The sequence below is a fragment of the Pelmatolapia mariae genome, linkage group LG3_W (assembly GCF_036321145.2).
Source record: "Pelmatolapia mariae isolate MD_Pm_ZW linkage group LG3_W, Pm_UMD_F_2, whole genome shotgun sequence".
In the NCBI taxonomy this organism is placed as follows: Eukaryota; Metazoa; Chordata; class Actinopteri; order Cichliformes; family Cichlidae; genus Pelmatolapia; species Pelmatolapia mariae.
In genome coordinates, this window is record NC_086229.1 from 35,869,683 (window position 1) to 35,887,885 (window position 18,203).

Consider the following 18,203-nt stretch of genomic DNA (forward strand, 5'->3'; position numbering starts at 1 on the left):
CTCTCCTTAAAATGAACTTTAACAATACGTAGGGGTGGACGATATAAATGATATACGATAGAAATGATATAAAATTTGGCCAACGATAGAGATTTTGACTATAACGCGATAGCGCATGTTGATGATGTCATCAAGCTGTGCCTGTATTGGTCGAAAGCATCGCAGCGGCTACAACCATTATCATCTGCAAATTATGCTGGGTGACAGTCATAGCAAAGAGATGAAACACTTTTGAAATATGGGGAAAGCCAAAAACTGCGCTTCCTCCACTTCTGTAACATTGATTCATTAATGTTGAATTCTCTCGCAGCTGCTCAGTTTGGCCCGTGTACAGCATCCTGCTATGCGATTGCATTTGTCCCTGACCACCAGAATCCCTCACATTAACTTTTATCGAGTGGAAAAAAAGTTAGCGTTCATCCTCCAGCTTCACTGTGCTAATGTTATGCTAACATGGCTGTTTTGCTAGCAATCACGTAGCACAACATTATATACCAGGTAGTCCAACTTCAGTAACCCTACAAACGTCACTGCTGTTTAGTTTTCTGTCTTCATTTATGTTGGAAGTGATAGCAGAGCTGTACGTTTGAATTAGTTTCAAAAATATCTCAGTCAGAACATGGTATGTCATGTTTAGGTGGAAACTAGCGAGCTAACTTCCTGTAAACTTCTAACTCTGTTAAATGTAATAAATACGGTTTGAGGTCAGTAAGCACAACCAGAATTCATATATAAGGCACACTCTCGATTTTTGAGAAAATTAAAGGATTTTAAGCCTTAGTGTGGAAAATACGTATACAGAAAAAAATAATATATCGCCATATATATCGTTACCGCACGTGCTTCAAACTATACCACGCTATGAATTTTAGGCCACATCGCCCAGCCCTATGAATACGATGTTTGTGTGATTATCAGTGAAAGCAGCAGTGAGGAGGATGGAGAGAGAGAGAGGACAGAGGGTGAAGTTAGAAACACTAAGAGGATTTTCATGGATTTCATGGATGATTTGAGTGATTTCCAGCAGGACACTTAAACATGTCAGTGAACGTTCTAAGGAACATATTCACTAATATGAAACGTGTCATTGAACAGGACTAATATCAGTGGAAACATGGTGGAAACAGCTGTGACTACATGGATGTGACACACTTCAAATCTGTTGTCCACTCTTGGATTTGGGATCCATGGAGCTGCTTTGTGTTGAGTCTGTACAATAAAGGATGGTGTGGAAGGTTGCAGTGTACAGACACAAACATTTTGTGGTTACAACATGAACCTCCCACCGTCTATAAAGCACTGATGACATCATGACGTTTGCCGGGAAGTTAGCTCGGGGATGTAAGCAGCAGCCAGAAACACAGCAGTGAATTCCATCAGCAGAAAACAGGGACGACATTTCAGCAGCAACAACCAAACACTGACCAATCAGCTCTGTTATTAATGAGGACATGAAGTCAGACATTGGTCATTAGGAGCAGCAGCAGGAATGAGAGTGAATCCATGAGCTGCTGTGACATCAGCGTTAGCTCACAGATTTGACACAAGTTCAGTCCAGATGTCAGCAGGGTCTTCTCACTCAGTTTGTCCCATTGTTGGCAGCACAGCTGGTTCACCTCTGAGCCCTCACTCTGAACCACAGCACTGTCACTCATCAAGACATCACACTTTAATCACACTAAACCAGAGTCTTCCTCAGCACCTTCATCCTCACTCATCATGTTTATGCCAATAAACTCTGTGTCTGTAGTTCTGTCTGTAGTCAGAGGAGAAGCTCAGATAGTGACTGCTCTGGATATTTGTCTCTGTTTGTAACATCAGAGTTCACTTCACTACAAAGAAGCTCTTCATAGATTCTTATTTCTGTCTTCTCTCTAACAGGAGTGTCTGAATGACCAACAACAGCAGCAGAGCCTTCTGGAAAAAGGCTCAGATCCATCAGGTGCAAAACCAACAGACTAAAGAACAGCTTCTTCCCGTGGGCTGTCAGAACTCTTAATGCAAACTAAGAGTGTGTAAAGACTTCCCCAGCACATCCACCCTGACACTGCTGTTGATCATCTATGTGCAATATCTTAGTTCTTCCATGTTCTGTGCAATATTTTTGGCTCAAGTGCAATTATTTTGGTCCCAGTCTGTTACAATGTTTCTATAGTGTATCCACTCACACATGTATATATATATATACACTGCTTTTTATTTACTTTATTTTATTATTTATTTATTTATTTTTCCACCTTCGATGTATATTGGTTTCTCTTTTTCTTACTTTAGCACCTTTGTGGTCCAGCTACCCAATTTCGCTGTGCAAGAAACTGCACAATGACAATAAAAAGCTCTAAGTCTAAGTCTCTAAGATTTAAAATACTGCCCCCTAATGACACAACACAGGTACTACATGCAGATGTGAGTCTACAACACACAGGTGCACACACACATTTTATCTGAGAAACTCAAACTAATGAGAGTCGTTTAGTTCTGTGTATATCTGAAGAACTAAACTACTGATCTACAGTAATCTATACTAATTAATGATGTTAATGAACACATCTGGACTCACAGAGCCTTTCTGCAGTTCCTCACAGCTGGAATCAGTCTCAGTCGTCCCCGTTTTGATGTGTTGTACTTCTGCAGGTCCAACTCATCCAAAACCACCTCTGACATCTGCAGCATGAAGGCCAGAGCTGAGCACTGGATCTCAGAGAGAAACCTCTCTGATCTGTTCTCTGACTTCAGGAACTCTTGGATCTCCTGATGTACTGAGAGGTCGTTCATCTCCATCAGACAGTAGAAGATGTTGATGCTTCTGTCAGGAGAGATTTCATCACTGTTCATCTTCTTCAGGTTGCTGATGACGATCTGGATGGTTTCTGGACTGTTCTCTGTCTGACCCAGCAGACTTCCTAAGAGTCTCTGGTTGGACTCCAGACAGAGGCCATGAAGGAATCGAACAAACAGGTCCAGGTGGCCATTTTTACTCTGGAGGGATTTATATATCACTCTGCTCAGGAAATCATCCAGAGATGATTTCCAATGAATTTGTCCCAGGAGGTCCTCCAGCACCTTTGTCTTTCTGTTCGTGAAACAGTGGAACATGTAGATAGCAGCCAGAAACTCCTGGATGCTCAGATGAACAAAGCAGTAGACTGGTTTCTGGAAGATCACACACTCTCTTTTGAAGATCTCTGTACAAACTCCTGAGTACACCAAGGCCTCTGTGACATCCAGACCACACTGCACCAGGTCTTCTTGGTAGAACATGATGTTTCCTTTCTCCAGATGTTCAAACGCTAGCCTCCCCAGCTTCAGAAGAACTTCCCTGTCCGCCTCCGTCAGCTCCTGTGGACTCGTCTCATGTCCCTCATGGTACTTGTTCTTCTTCCTCTTTGTCTGAACCAGCAGGAAGTGTGAGTACATGTCAGTCAGGGTCTTGGGAAGCTCTCCTCTCTGCTCTGTAGTCAACATGTGCTCCAGAACTGTAGCAGTGATCCAGCAGAAGACTGGGATGCTACACATGATGTGGAGGCTCCTGGATGTCTTCATGTGGGAGATGATTCTGCTGGACAGCTTTTCATCACTGAACCTCCCCCTGAAGTACTCCTCCTTCTGGGCTTCAGTGAAGCCTCGTACTTCTGTTAGCCTGTCAACACATGTAGGAGGGATCTGATTGGCTGCTGCAGGTCGGGAAGTTATCCAGACGAGAGCCGAGGGAAGCAGATTCCCCTGGATGAGGTTTGTCAGCAGCTGGCTGACTGATGACTTCTGTGTGACATCAGACAGCAGCTTCCTGTTGGTGAAATCCAATGAAAGTCTGCTTTCATCCAAGCCGTCAAAGATGAACAAAAGCTGAGAGACAGCCAGCTTCTCTGCTGTGACCTTCTGTAATGTTGGATGGAAAACATGGAGCAGCTCCAGAAGACTGTACTGCTCATCTCTGATCAGGTTCAGCTCCCTGAATGAAAGCAGAACCACCACACTGACATGTTGGTTCTCCAAGCCCTCTGCCCAGTCCAGAGTGAACTTCTGCACTGAGAAGGTTTTTCCAACACCAGCCACGCCATTGGTCAGAACCACTCTGATGGGTCTCTGTTGGTCAGAGAAGGCTTTAAAGATGTCCTGGCACCTGATTGGAGCGTCATGGAGGGCGTCCATCTTGGAAGCTGTCTCCAGCTGCCTCACCTCATGTTGGGTATGAACCTCTTCACTCTGTCCCTCTGTGATGTAGAGCTCAGTGTAGATCCTGTTGAGGAGGGTTCTACTTCCTGTTTCATCACTTGCTTCAGTCACATGTTCACATCTCCTCCTCAGACTGATCTTATGTTCATGTAAAACCTCCTGCAGACCAACATCTGCTGAAAGAAAGAAAAACAGAAAGAAAACTCTTCAGTGTCTGAACAACACAACAAGAAGTCCAGTTTCCAGAAATGAGTCCATCAGCAGACAGATGTTCAGTTTTACTTTGTACACAGCTGCTCTGACTGGCTGTCTGCAGTCCAGCTCTGGTTCTGGATCTTTCTCCACACTGGGGACAGGAGGAGTCTCCTGATGAAGCAGAGTGGTCCCAGTATGAGGAGATGCACTGTCTGCAGAACCAGTGTCCACAGCCGGTAGAAACTGGATCCTTCAGGACGTCCTGACACAAAGAACAGCAGGACAGCTGCTCCTCCTCACAAACACCACTCCTCTTCCTCTTCCTGTGAACACATTTCTTCATCACTAAAACTTTTGCTAAAAACTATTCAAATGTAAAAGATGGTGCAGAAGTTGTGATGGTCACAGAGTAAACGTGGAGACACTTTTCTGTTTAAAGGCAGCGTTCAGTCTGGAAACAAATTGATGCTTCATTGATTTCATCAACACTAATGAGCTGCTTTTCCTGTCTGCCTGTCTTATTAAACACTCAGTGATCTGCCTGCAGTTTGCTATGAATACACACTTCCTGCAAAGATTTTACAATAAAAGCCTTCCATCAGAGGGTGCTGCTTATATTCTTCATGTTTTCCAGTCAGTGTGCAGATTACCTTGGTTTAGTTCATTTTCAAGAAGTAACTGATTAGTTAAAGAAACATATCCAAGGTGAGCAGGTTCCCCTCCAGCATAAACTCTAAGCAGCTAAAACATGAATGAATGTAAAAAGTGTCCCAGCTGTCAGTCAGACTGTACTCGGTGCTACATTACAGATGTGGTTTCTGACAGCTGCTCCAGCTGCAGGATCAAACACACACAAGTCCAAACATCTTTGTCTTTGCTGCTTCTTTATTAATGAACAGCACAACATGTAGTTCTTGTTCCAGCTGAGCATTAGTTATGCAGCCTTTAATATGCATTATTAGCATATATGATATGCATTATTAGCATATCTGCAACAGAAACATAAGCTGTGTCCCAAAACGTCGGCTGCATTCTTCGGAAGCCGCATTTGAAGGCCGATTACGTCACAGCCAGGTGACAAAGGCTGTCCCAATTCGTCGACTCCTTCAAATGCGGCCGACAAATGCGTCCTTCATTTCCCAGCATTTGAAGGATGGGTCAGGTGTGTCTTTTGTGGCCCACCATATCCCAGAATTCATAGAGCGGCCCAGCCAATTTCAGTTTTCAACAATGGTGGCCACTACTAAGTTTTAAAATTACTCTTATCAATCTTTCTGGGGCACAAAATAAACTTTTAACATATTTTCAGGCGAGAAAGTAGCTGTGTAAACTTCAAATATTTGCTTGGTTTATTAAGATATCACATATTTGCAAAAGTGCAGGATCGGGGAGTCCTGATCCGTAACTATCTTTTTATTTTTTTGTCTACATTATATTGAAATGTTTCATTATTGCAAACATTACGGGTCAGAGTATCTGTTAAGATGTTAAGAATAATAAGTGTCTCTTAAAATGTTTGCAATAATGAAACATTTAATATATAATGTAGACAAAAACAAAAAAATAAAAAGATAGTTACGGATCAGGACTCCCCGATCCTTACTGCGCATGTGTAAAGTCGGACCGTACAAATCGGGTCTACCCGATCCGTGCTGCGCATGTGCAGGGGTTTTCTTCTTCTTCTGATCGTTTAATGGCAGTTTACTCCCCAGTGGTTGAGGATACCGCCACCTGCTGACCGAGCGAATGAACCCTATTGTAAACTGAATTAGCGTCATTACAAACCTGTGTTAAATTTGATTTAGTACTTTTGATTTTGATTTAGAACTACAGACTTTAAATGCTATGTTAGGAAACTTATTCTCACAGGACAACATGACACATTGTTTCCATGTTTGTCCAAATGGTTTTTTCATGACTTTTTCAAGACTTCCATGACTTTAATATAGTTTTTAAATGAGTCGTATCCAGGAAGAAAAAGAAAACCTGTTTCAGGTGATCATTCATTGCAGTACGATCCATCTATAAGATCAAAGAAATATGTGAAACATTGCTGACAGAATCTGCTGTGACAACTTTGTACAGCAACTAAACATTTTTTCAACTGCTGATCGTTCCCGTCAGTTTGATGCTTCTAAAACATTTTCTTACTTTTCTTTGATGTTCTTTGGAACAACCACTTGTTTGCGTTGTGTCTGTCTTACTTTCTCCTGACACTTACTTCATAGACACAATATCCTCGTGAGAACCGGCCTATTCATTTATGTTCTCTGTAAAGGACATTTGTTTTTGCTCTATATCTTTTGAGTTATTCAAGCTGCCCTACTAACACCTGATGTGCTAGATAGATACATCATGGGCTTTCCATTGATATCTCATATTTTTGGTGGTCTCCTTTAGCTGCAAATAGGCAGGAAATCACAAGAAAGGTTTTATGGGAAGATTCTTTTTGCTTCGATTTGCAGGAGGATACTGCCTCTACAAATATCTGTGAAAGAATGGCTCGCTCTCGGGAGCTCAGTGAAGTCCAGTGTGGGGCTGTGACAGGATGCTATGAGTGCATCAAGTCCAGCTGTGATATGACCTCACTACTAAATATTCCACAGTCTGCTGTTAGTGGGATTATAACAGAGTGGAAGTGACTGGGAATGACAGCAGCTCAGCCATGAAGTGGAAATCACAGAGTGGGCTCAGTGGATGATGAAGTGCAGTTTCTGCAGAGCCAATCACGACTTCATTTGGCCTTCAGATGAGCTCATGAACAGAGCTTCATTAAATGGGTTTCCATGGTGACCAGCTGCACCCAAGCCCAAGCATGACGGTGCAGTGGTGTAAAGTACACGGCCACTAGACTCTAGAGCAGTGGAGACATGTTCTCTGGACCAATCACGCTTCTCCATCTGACAATCTGATTGACGACTATAGGTTTCGTGGTTGCCAGGGCAACAGCACTTGTATGACGTCATTGTGCCAAAAATAAAGTTGCCATCAACACTTGGCTGACATCATATTAAATTCTGTGGATTCAGAGTATGATGACACTCAAGTTTACATGTGTGAAGGCAGACGAGTCAGTACTTTTAGTAATAAAGTGTAAAGTTGCACTGATTGATTTCCATGAACAGCACTGTGGTTCAGTGTTGTCCTGATGGAGTAACAGCAGCCAGTATGATCCAGGCTTTAGCTGCTGGGTCTCTGTGTGACCTCTCAGACTGTTTAACAGATCAGACACAAAGAGAATCAGAGCAGCTCTTTAAAGACAAACATGAACCCACTCAGGTCACACTTTCCCCACAGATATGAGCATCACTGTCCTCAAACAGCAAATGACCAAGTCTAACATTTGGATCTTTTCTCTTTCATTGTTTTCTTTTTAATGAATCTTTGTAACAATCTGAGGATGTTTCAGGTCAGATTTATCCAGGAAACACAAACATGTAAAGGAGTCATCACAGCTCTCTGACCTCGTTGGTCCAGGTTCAGCACTGAAGAGTGGAGGGTTTCCTTTGGACACGTCACTCCTCACAGATGGACAGCTGGACCCTGCAGACTGTGACCTCTGACCTCTGCAGACACAAACATGATTGAAGCAGCTGTGATCACACAGACTGCAGACAATGCAGCTGTTTCCTGTCAGTAACATCCTCTTAGATTAGAGTTCAGCTTTTTACAAGAAAACTGGACAAAACTGATTTTTGTTAGAAATTCATTTTCATTTCCTCTCAGCTCACAAACACAGTCAGAAAATTAACCAGAATCAACTCTAATTATAATGTCAGTGCAGAATTATTTCTGTTACTCAGTGAGTTCAGCTCTCTGACCTCATTGCTCTAGGTTCATCACAGAAGTATGGAGGATTATCTCTGGAGTCGTCACTTTCACAGCTGGATCCTGCAGACTCTGCTCTGTCCTCCTCTTTCTCCATCATCATCTTCTTGTGGACTTCAGTCAGTCTGAGAGGTAAATCACAAACACTCCGTGAGTTCACATTAACAGAAGTAACTGAGTTACAGTCGCTGACCTCTGACCTGTCATGTAACCTAGAAAAAAGGTCACATGATCCAGAGCAGGGATCACAGAAACCTGATCTCACCTGCTGACTTAGAAATTTAAGACATTCCGATAACAAAACACAAAACGCAAGAAACTGACTGAACATTACGAACAGCTCTGAGTGTAATACAGTCAGCTCACTGCAAACTCCGACCTCAGTATGAGTTAAAGCTCTTTTATGGCCATTAAGACACTTTAGGATCACATGATGTCCACACATGATATCTGTGACTGTCCTAGTTTACCATGTGAACTTCATACATGTAACTTTCATGTTGATGCAGATCTCAGTCCCACATCAGCTCTGCTGAATAATCTAAAGTTTCTCTCTGACATCAGGATTCAGACGCTGTCATGAACACACCTCCATGTTTCTGTTTCTCTGACACACTGAATTCAAACAGTCTAAGGAAAAATGATGAATTTAAAGCTCCTGCAGGCTCTGACTTCATTCCTGGAGATGTATGACTCACATGTTTAATCCATTTGGACTGTTTTTCTCCTCAGTTTGAACTGACTTACTTAGACTTAGACTTACTTAGACTTAAATCCTCCCATGCTTTATGTGGCATATCGGGCGGCAAACGAACACCACCAGGCTCGATCTTGTGCCCGGGTTTCAGCTTCTTCCAACGATATATTCAATGTCTTTAGGTCTTGATGGAATGACCTTCGCCAGGTGTTGCAGGGACGTCCTCGTGGTCTTTTAACACCCAGGGGTTGCCAGCGCATCGCTGTTTTTGGAATTTGTGCATCATCCATGCGGAGGATATGGCCAGCCAGTCGGAGCCTTTTGCATGCAACGATGTTGTGAAGTTCAACTGTGCCACTCCTTCGCAGGATCTCCTCGTTGGTGATGCGGTCGATGTAGCGGATCCTCAGAATCCGGCGAAGACATCGCTGCTGAAAGACATCGAGCTTGGTGTTGATGCAGGCCGACACCTTCCAAGTCTCGCTGGCATAAATGGCGGTTGGGATCACGATTGAATTAAAGAAGTGGAGTTTGATCTTGAGGGAGATGGTCGGGGAGGACCAGATCTTGTTCATCCTCCGAAATACTGCAGCTGCCTTTCCAATGCGCCATTTAACATCCACCTCCGCATCGCCATCGTGGGAAATCACGCTACCGAGGTTGGTGAATTTCTCCACTTCTTCTAGCTGCTGTGTTCCGATGTAGATCCCTCGCCGTGGGTCCTTGGAGCTGACATGCATGATCTTTGACTTTTCAGAGCTGATCCTCAGGCCAATCTTGCCAGCTTCTCTTCTTAGATTGGTCATTCCTTGCTGTAGCTTCAGCTCGTCTTCCTCACGTAAGGCAATGTCGTCAGCGAAATCAAGGTCGCCAAGACGGTCTTGATCAGACCAATGGATGCCAGGTTCTGTATGGGCACCGGCTCGCCGCATGACGTAGTCGAGGGCAATGAGAAAAAGTAGAGGTGACAGGATGCAGCCCTGCCTGACGCCGGTGGTGATTTTGAAGAAGTCGGTGTGACCATTTCCGGTCTTAACGCAACAGCATGATCGCAAGTACAGGTCCTTGAAGATGTTAATGAAGATGGTAGGGACACCGTACAAGCGAAGGATCTGCCAAAGAGATGGTGGATGCTATCGAAGGCCTTCTTGAGGTCGACAAAATTGATGGCGAGTTGTTGCCGGTACTCGACGCACTGTTCGACGATGTTGCTTAGTTTGAACTGAAGAGACTTTAATTAAGAGTGATACTGAAACATCAGCTGACAGCTTTAATCAGCACCAATCAGCTGTCTGAGCTCACTGTGTTTGACTCTAAGACTCACTCAGAGTCTGCGGCTCAAACTCTTTGTTGAACTGGAGAAATTTGTTTCTCTGACTGTGTAAAACTCTTATCCAAAGCAGAAGAGTTCACATGAAGTGGATCAACAATGAAACCTCTCAGTGTAGAAACACTTTGGAGACCTGATCATTGTTTCATTGCTGTCCTTTATCTTAGAAATGCTTCAGTGAGCAGCAGTTTATCTTTCAGCTGTAAGTGTTCACACACAGTTCACAGGAGGATGTTTTAAAGTGCTCCAAGTTTACACAGAGATTCAGTTAAAGGACTAGATGTTACAGTCCCTGATAACGCATTGCATCAGATGTAGAGACTTTTGAGGGATGGCTGTTATGAGGAAAGGCAGCCCAGAAACTTTGCCAGCAGCACACGACGTTGTGTGCCTCAACTTTCGGTCTTTTACCCAGGCTAATCTGCCATTTTCCTTCCTTGGTTAGGTTTAGGGATTAGAGATCGATCTAGATTACCATTTTAAATTTGTGACACATCGTCAGTAGTGGACCTTGGGTTGATCAGGTGTTTTGCTCATTATCACTAGACACCCTCATCCAAGGAGGCCCTGCCAGGGTTGATCAGGCCCTGGAGTGTATCACTGGTTTATGATAAATTTGTATTTATCTTCCTCTTTCTTCTGTTTAGTTTCCTACATTTTTCTTTCATACAGCACCATCTAAACTGATGATTTTACTCCTTGTCGGGTTAGATAAAATGCCCTGGTCAGTATTTAATTTGCAACTTCCAAAAAAAACATGCTGTTCATAGTAATTTTCAATAGTTAGACTGTAAGTGACAGGAGCAAACAGATTGGCAGTTTGGGGAAAACCCCTTCATAATGAAAATGATTTTAATCTTTTATACGTGATTGCATTTGTGCTTATTAAAGGAGCTGTGGCTCCTGGTCAAGTGAAGGTCAGAAACTCTTGGCAGACGTTATGATCAGCCATGGTGAGGATGACAGGAGCTCTGAAAGGAATTGCAACACACCTGCTTACATGACATATTTCTCGAGTTATGTTATTATCCTTTATTACTTAGATTCTTTAGAGTTAAGTTTTAAGTTTTAAGAGTTAAGTAGTCTAGTTCATATTTTAGAAGCATCATTTGAGTGTGACATTTAGTCTAGAAATTACACATACAGTTTCAGTTGTGTACGTGCGGGCCTCATGTCTCAAGATGACTGAAGGTGTGAGGTGAGGCGGGGTGCAGGAGAGGTCATGACACATACACAGCACACACACACACACACATGCACACACACACACACTTACACAGTAGTAGAATCATTTTAGTAGGTTAGAAGTCAAGATGTGTTTTGCTGTAATTGCAAATTGTGCCGAGACTGTCAGTTTGTTCCAGGAAGATACCAGATGTCATAGAGATAAGAGCGAGCTTGTGGGACGACACCTGGATGGAGACGAGACGCGATGTTCTTTTAAACTGTGTCAAAGTTAACTGAACGTTTGTGGTTTTGGATTGACGTATGCTGTACTGGATCTGCCTGACAACAGAAAGAGGGGCTGAACTATTTCACCCCTATAAAGTCTTTGTTCTGACTATTGTAAGACAGTTCAATGCTGTATCTCACAGTGCTGAACTCCATGCATGTAACCAATAAATCTTCGCTTTGATCATACCTCGTGGACCAGAGTTGTTTTTGCGTGAGAGCCCTCCATACTCCTTTTCTCCAACTTTTGAACCTTAACATCCTTTAAAGAACTTTGTAAAGTTTGTATTTCCTGATGTAGAAATGTTTTCTACTTTCTATGAAACAGATCATATAGATTTCTGAATGTTAGGAGAAACTATTAAAATCAGAAAGCTAACTAGAGCTAAACAGCAGAGTGAGATAACAGTCTTTATATACATATCTCCTAATGTATGTCCTATACTATTGTATGTATGTATATACAATACCAATGTATTGTATTCCACAATTTCAAATTTTTATTTGCTTAAAATTTTGAAAACCATTTATCATTTTCGAGTTATGTCCTACTTTGTGTTGGTCAATCATAGAAAATGTCAATAAAACATTTAAGTTTGTGGTTGTTGGGTTCAAAACTCTATAAATGAATTCTGTGACACAAACATGTTTCATAAACCTTTAAGGTACAAAAAAATAAACAGTGGAACCCAGACTTATGAAATAAATTTGTTCCAGAGGGTCTTTCGTAAGTCAAAATTTTCATACGTTGAAGCACCTTTTTCCATCGCCTTTTGATTGAGGCGATGCTGGCTGAAGACAAAGTTCTTGGTGGAGGAGGACCTCGCTCATATTTATCAATAATTTCTCTCTTTGTTTCCATCGAGAGCACTTTATGCTTCTTCTTTTCACTCCAATCACTTGCAGAAAGGATTTTCGGCCCCATTATGAATGAATGATAAATGCTAAATGCGAACGAAAAGCTCACGAAATAGCGCACTGCAACAACAATACATCTTTCACGTGGAACAGCAAAACGGAAGTACGAAAGCCAAGGGGTTATCACATGATTCGGAAAGCATTTTGGGCATTCTGGGCTCAGACAGTGGATTACGTTGCGTTGGCATTTTGTCGTACCAATGGCAGAAATAATCCTGTTAAGTGCCTTTGTAACTTGATTTATTCGTTAAATGGGGTCTTCGTGAGCCGGGGATCCACTGTATTGTAGTGATCCAAAAATATTTATTATATCAACTAGAGATGAACCGTCTGATACTGCGTCCGATACTGACCTAAATCACTGGATCGGATATCAGAGAGAAATAAAACATGTAATCCGATCCCTTAAATATAACGAAAGCACCTCACAAAACTTGCGACATAGCATAACTCAGCTCATAACCTTAGCCCGTCGGAGCAGTATGCTTCACGTGGTAGAGCGGCTGTGGCGTGCGAGACCTGTCGGCGGTCTGGTTCAGCATTTGGAGCCTCGCTACCAAACCGGCATTTCATCTCTGAGGGAGTTATATATGGAGCGACTGCCTCTTCTCTCTCCCTCCCACTCCTGTTGCTATTTCAATGATGAAACTGATCAATGATCAGCTGATCGGCTTTGCTGTCACGAGTCCGTCTCTTTTGTTTATCGCCCACTTTGCGCCAGAACAAGGAAACCAGCGGACAAAGCATGTTGTTAGAGGCTGTTGTTAGAAATCATTTAATATTACTTTCTACACCAGGATCCTTTTTTACGTAGCTGACGGCTGGTAACTGTACAGGGGCAGGTCTAGCAAAGTTTTGCCAGGGGGCAGGTAGGGCATTAAGAGGGAAAAGGGGGCACAAAGAAATACTTTTCTTTCTTACTCTCATTTAAAATGTCTAGCTTTTAATAAATAATTATCTCAATCTTACACCCAAAGTTTTAATCTGATGTAAGAGGTATAGAAGTCCATTACTGTATATTATAACTGTTAAGTCTAATATAACCTAGTAAGCTATAGTACTTTTTCCTTTGGGAACGCACCATCTGTGCAGTCTGCAGTTCTTTTGAAGGAAGATGTTTAATCTATTTAATTATTCTTGAAAATTAATTGATTTCTGTGCATTTTTTTCACACAGCATAAAATTAAAGTTGATTATATCGATTAAGCATCGTGAGGTGGAGGGTGGGGGATGTTTCTTTTTTGTTGTTGTTGCTGGGAGTTAGCAACTCTATTAGCTAGGTTGTTTAACATTTCTGCTAAGTACTACCAGAATACCAGAATAAGGAGGATAGTGTAGGTTTAGGTTTAATATTTCGATCAGTATTGTTGAACTATGAAATATTTTGGGTGCAGTGCATTTTTTACATACAAGTACAACAGAATAGCTTTAGTGTTTGTTTGTTTGTTTTTACTTAAGTATAAACTTGTAAAAAAAATGCAGCTAGTGGTCTTGGGACAACTTTGTGGCCTTTGCGTTTTTTAATTTCAAGCCATTTTCACTGTGTTGAATGGAATATAGCCAAATTTTCCAAAAGCTTTTTTTTATTTATTTAAAAATTTCAGTCTGAGTTCCTTAAATTAGCTTCAGTGGCTAATCTACAGAAACACATCCTCCAGTGTTCCTAGTGGTCGATTTGTGCCCTATTGAAAACCATTATAAACGCTATTTTTAATTGCACGATAATTATAACTATATTTAATGCCATCCTCCAAGTGAGGGTGACACTTTGGAGTCTGGCCATTTTTTCATATTTTAGCACTGAACGAACTCCAACCAAAAATTTAGATTTTGAGCGTGTCGTTCTGGTTTAAAAAGTGAAAAAAAGAGTGGTGTTGTGTGTCTCTATCAATGAACTTTATATTTTAAAAAATATAAAGGTGTTTATGCCTAAAAAAAAGAAAATAACTGACACAAACACACTTTGTTTTTCAAAGGTATTGTCAGAAGAAAATTGTGTATATGTGATCAGCTACATGAAATGTATTCTTTCATTTATCAGTAAGCACATGTCTACGTGACTTTTCACCTAATAAGTTGTGTGATGAACCTATTCAGCTACTATCCGCTTCCTGTTTTCAGAGAACATTTAGATGTAGAGAAGAGAAACCTCAGCTCTTTTACAAGAACATACAGATGTAGAAAAGGGAAAAACCTGCTGCTCTGAGTGACGTTGTTATCTTTGCACACACACACACACACACACACACACACACACACACACACACACACAGAACTGTATAAATAAAAGTCGCAGGCAGTAATGAGATGCAGGTCATGCGTCCATGGCTGCCCTCGCAAGTGAAAGACAACTGCAGTGCTCCCCTGTCATTTAAATTGGTCCTTCGAGCTTAGCGATGGAAACAAAAGACATGTTTCTGTGACTCCAATAAGGTCTGACTGCTGTATCCTGACGTCGTGGGAAGCCAGTACCGAAGTCTGTCGACAGCCCTATTCAGGTAGAGGTGAAAGACCTGGAACGTCAGAATTCGGGTCCAGGCCGGTCCTGGTCCACGACGTTGGGATCCAGAAAGACCACTTGACAACCAGCAAAAGACGACTGAGGGTGAGAAAACACTGTTTGGTCTTAAACCGCCGGAAGGGTTCAGAGAAATGTGCAAAACGGGTTCGAAGTAGCCGGAATTACTTCATGAAAAGCGCAAAATAGGTGGAAGTAGCCGGAATTACTTCGTAATACGTGTAAGATAGGTTGGAAGTAGCCGCAACTACTTCATGAAACATGTGAAATAGGTTGAGTTCACCGAAAGGAACTGTGTTTAGACTGGTTTTGGAAGTGACCGTGAAAGACTTCGTGACAAATTAGCGCTCAAATCTCTATCTGTGTTGTGTCTGTCTATGTGTTTTGTGTATGTGTTTTGGAAGTAAGTTGATTTTACAGCACAATATGCTGCTGAACTACTTCCATTGTTTTTTATTGTTTTCTTTGCTGAGGCTCACGTACTGGTGACAAAGGAGAATGGTTGAGTTTCATCTCGTAAAACTGATACCGCTTCATTTTTTAGAAATGAAGTAGAAGGCCGTATCAGTAAACCACTCTGAAGTCAAGTGTGCTAGAGACGGCCCAGCAAAAAATCTTTGAGAATGGAGAATAAACAAGCCAAATTAACACCTGATGAGAAATGTTTAGAAAAACAACAAACCAGAGCAGGACTAACCCAAAAGAAAGACAGAGGAATGCATAGTAGAACAGCAAGAGGTAGAGGTAGGCCTACACACATACACCAAAAAGTGGCTTTAGCAGTGGAGGTGTGGAAAAGAGGGACATTTTGTACGTGACTGTGAGAAATAAACAAGCAGTTCAGACTAGGAAGAACATAATAATCCCTCGTCACGTAAAAGATTAGAGATCAAAGTTTAAAAAGGGCTGGATGCAGACCCAACTGAATACATATAAATACAAGAAGAATAAAGTGGAATAAACAAAAGGTTAAATTAAATTAGAGCTTATCTCTATTGTATTCAAACTAATAATAGGAAGGACAACAATCTGTAAACTAGTATTAACAATGAAACATGGTTAGGATGACGACCATGCCCAGAATGAATAGAATGAATGAAATCAGATAATTCACACGAAAACATATTAAATAAAATAGAGCGATGCATAAGGTATATTAAGGCTGTGTCATTGTCCACTCCAAGTTGGGAAGGGGTGAAACTGCAGATCAGCCCTTGATGGATACATAATAAATTATAAAATAATAAACTATTGTATATTAGTAGTATAGTAGTATATTGTAATATACCATTGCCGTTATGAAAAAAAACAAAAACAAAAAACAAAACAAAACAATAATAACATTAATAATGACACAATATTAATAATAAGAGGCACCTTAGTCAGTTATGATGTGAGGTGGATAATTGTTAAAAGTAGTCTGATTCAAGCTTAAGGTTTGCTCAAACTCAGTATAATGATATATGAGATGAAGAAAATAAAGAAAATACCTAAACTAATCGGGTGCATAGAGACACTTGACCTGATTCAAAACCTGTCATCCTAGAGGAGACAATGTTGAGATATAGAGCACTCCTATACTAACAACTAATAAGCCAACCCCTGTATACAACAGCTAAAGCTACAGGTTTGAGAAGCTGCATTGAATATGTGGACACTACCAAGCTAATGAGCAGGTTACACATTCTTTATTTTTGTTTGTTTTTTAGAGCAGAAGCTGCATATTAAAGCTCGCACATGCAGCTGTCTGTTAGCTCAGTTTTTTTTCTCACACTTCTGCTTTGTTTCTGGCAGAAGCTTTTTCTTTTGCGTCCTGACTCGTGTGTGTAAAGTCTTCATGCCATCGGCAATTTGTTTTTTGTTTTTGTTTGTTTGTTTTGTTGGTTTGAAAAACAAATTTGTGATCATACTTGTGGATCACAATGACACATAATGATTAGGCATATGATTTACTAGTTTTAGAGCTGTGAGCAATGCATCCACATAGAGATTAGATTGCAGAAGAAGCATTCAGTAACTTGAAAATAGCCTTTCTACTTATATGTAGATGGAGGAGCAGGTTACGTGGAAACAGTTTTAACAAGGCCATTTAGAAAAATAAACGCCTGCTTGCATTTTACTCATGCAAATTAGACTCTGTTGCGTCAGGCCTGCCTGCATGTGCAGGCCTGTGCAGCCGCAGCAGAGGCAGTAAAAAGGTCAACTGACATTGTTTTAGGGCACACTCTGATCATCAGAGTACCCCATGCAGTGACTTCAATTTTAATCTAAGCCAATTTCTCTAACCTCACACGTGCAAGACAACTCTAAAATGTTGGAATCTTATTGTCACAATCACACATTAGAATCGAGAAAGTGTGGTCAGTAGAACCCGAGCACACTTCTGCCCTCACCTGAAGAAGGTCATCCACACTGCTGTATGAAAAAATTAGACGAGGAGACAGAGCCGCGTGGTGACATTCACAGCACACCACAAGCTGGTTTCACTGACGTTTTGTAAACGGCTCAGCTTCTAAAAATGGCCTAGGTTATGCGGTAACTACAACAGACAGAGTTGTAGAAGCGAAACCGTTGACATCCTCACACTTGCAGGCCAAGATATAAATATATACACAGACATCCGTATGTTTTTTTCAGCAGTGCATCACTTTGCAAAAATTTGGCAGAACAGAGGAATGATTACATCTACTGGACACCCAGTACAACATGGAAATCTTCTGAAAACACTATTAGAAGTAATAACATTGCCAAAAACAGTTAGCATTATGCAAACGTGCTGCACATCAGAAAGATAAATCAGAAATAACTGAAGGAAATAACTTTGCAGATTAGGCAGCAAAGTTAGCCGCAACAAATTGTAGACACATTAATGTCTGCATCCTCTATGCAAATACCACTTGATGTACTTAAAGATGAACAAAAAGCAGCGCCAACCACAGAATTAAAGAAATGGTTGAAGTGTGGAGCACTACTAGAAGATGATCTAATGACTTGTGAGGGAAATCCAATACTCCCAAAGTCCCTACATAGAACAGCAGCATTAGTGACCCATGGAGTGTCTCATGGGTCATCAGCAGGAATGATACAGA

General features: G+C 41.4%; 2 protein-coding genes across 2 annotated transcripts in view; both read right to left on the bottom strand.

Moving 5' to 3' along the window:
- The window catches only part of LOC134622347 (NACHT, LRR and PYD domains-containing protein 12-like), a 134,601-nt gene that overhangs the window by 41,427 nt on the left and 74,971 nt on the right, over nucleotides 1-18,203 (bottom strand). The gene's annotated exons all lie outside the window — the stretch shown is intronic.
- LOC135932525 (NLR family CARD domain-containing protein 3-like) lies at nucleotides 2,557-11,907 on the bottom strand. The gene is made up of 6 exons (XM_065470006.1): nucleotides 11,869-11,907; nucleotides 9,095-10,008; nucleotides 8,193-8,324; nucleotides 7,836-7,937; nucleotides 4,459-4,694; nucleotides 2,557-4,352 (listed from the first exon to the last, which is right to left on the bottom strand). The coding sequence occupies exons 1-6, from the start codon at nucleotides 11,905-11,907 to the stop codon at nucleotides 2,557-2,559; spliced, it is 3,219 nt and encodes a 1,072-aa protein (XP_065326078.1).

Excerpts from the sequence above, each read along its gene's own strand:
- LOC135932525 (XM_065470006.1), bottom strand. The coding sequence starts at position 11,907 with ATGGAGGGCTCTCACGCAAAAACAACTCTGGTCCACGAG. Across the intron at positions 8,325-9,094 it reads CCCTGCAACACCTGGCGAAG|ACTGACTGAAGTCCACAAGA; the intron begins GTCATTCCATCA and ends TTTACCTCTCAG. Across the intron at positions 4,353-4,458 it reads TCAGAGCAGCTGTGTACAAA|CAGATGTTGGTCTGCAGGAG; the intron begins GTAAAACTGAAC and ends TCTTTCTTTCAG.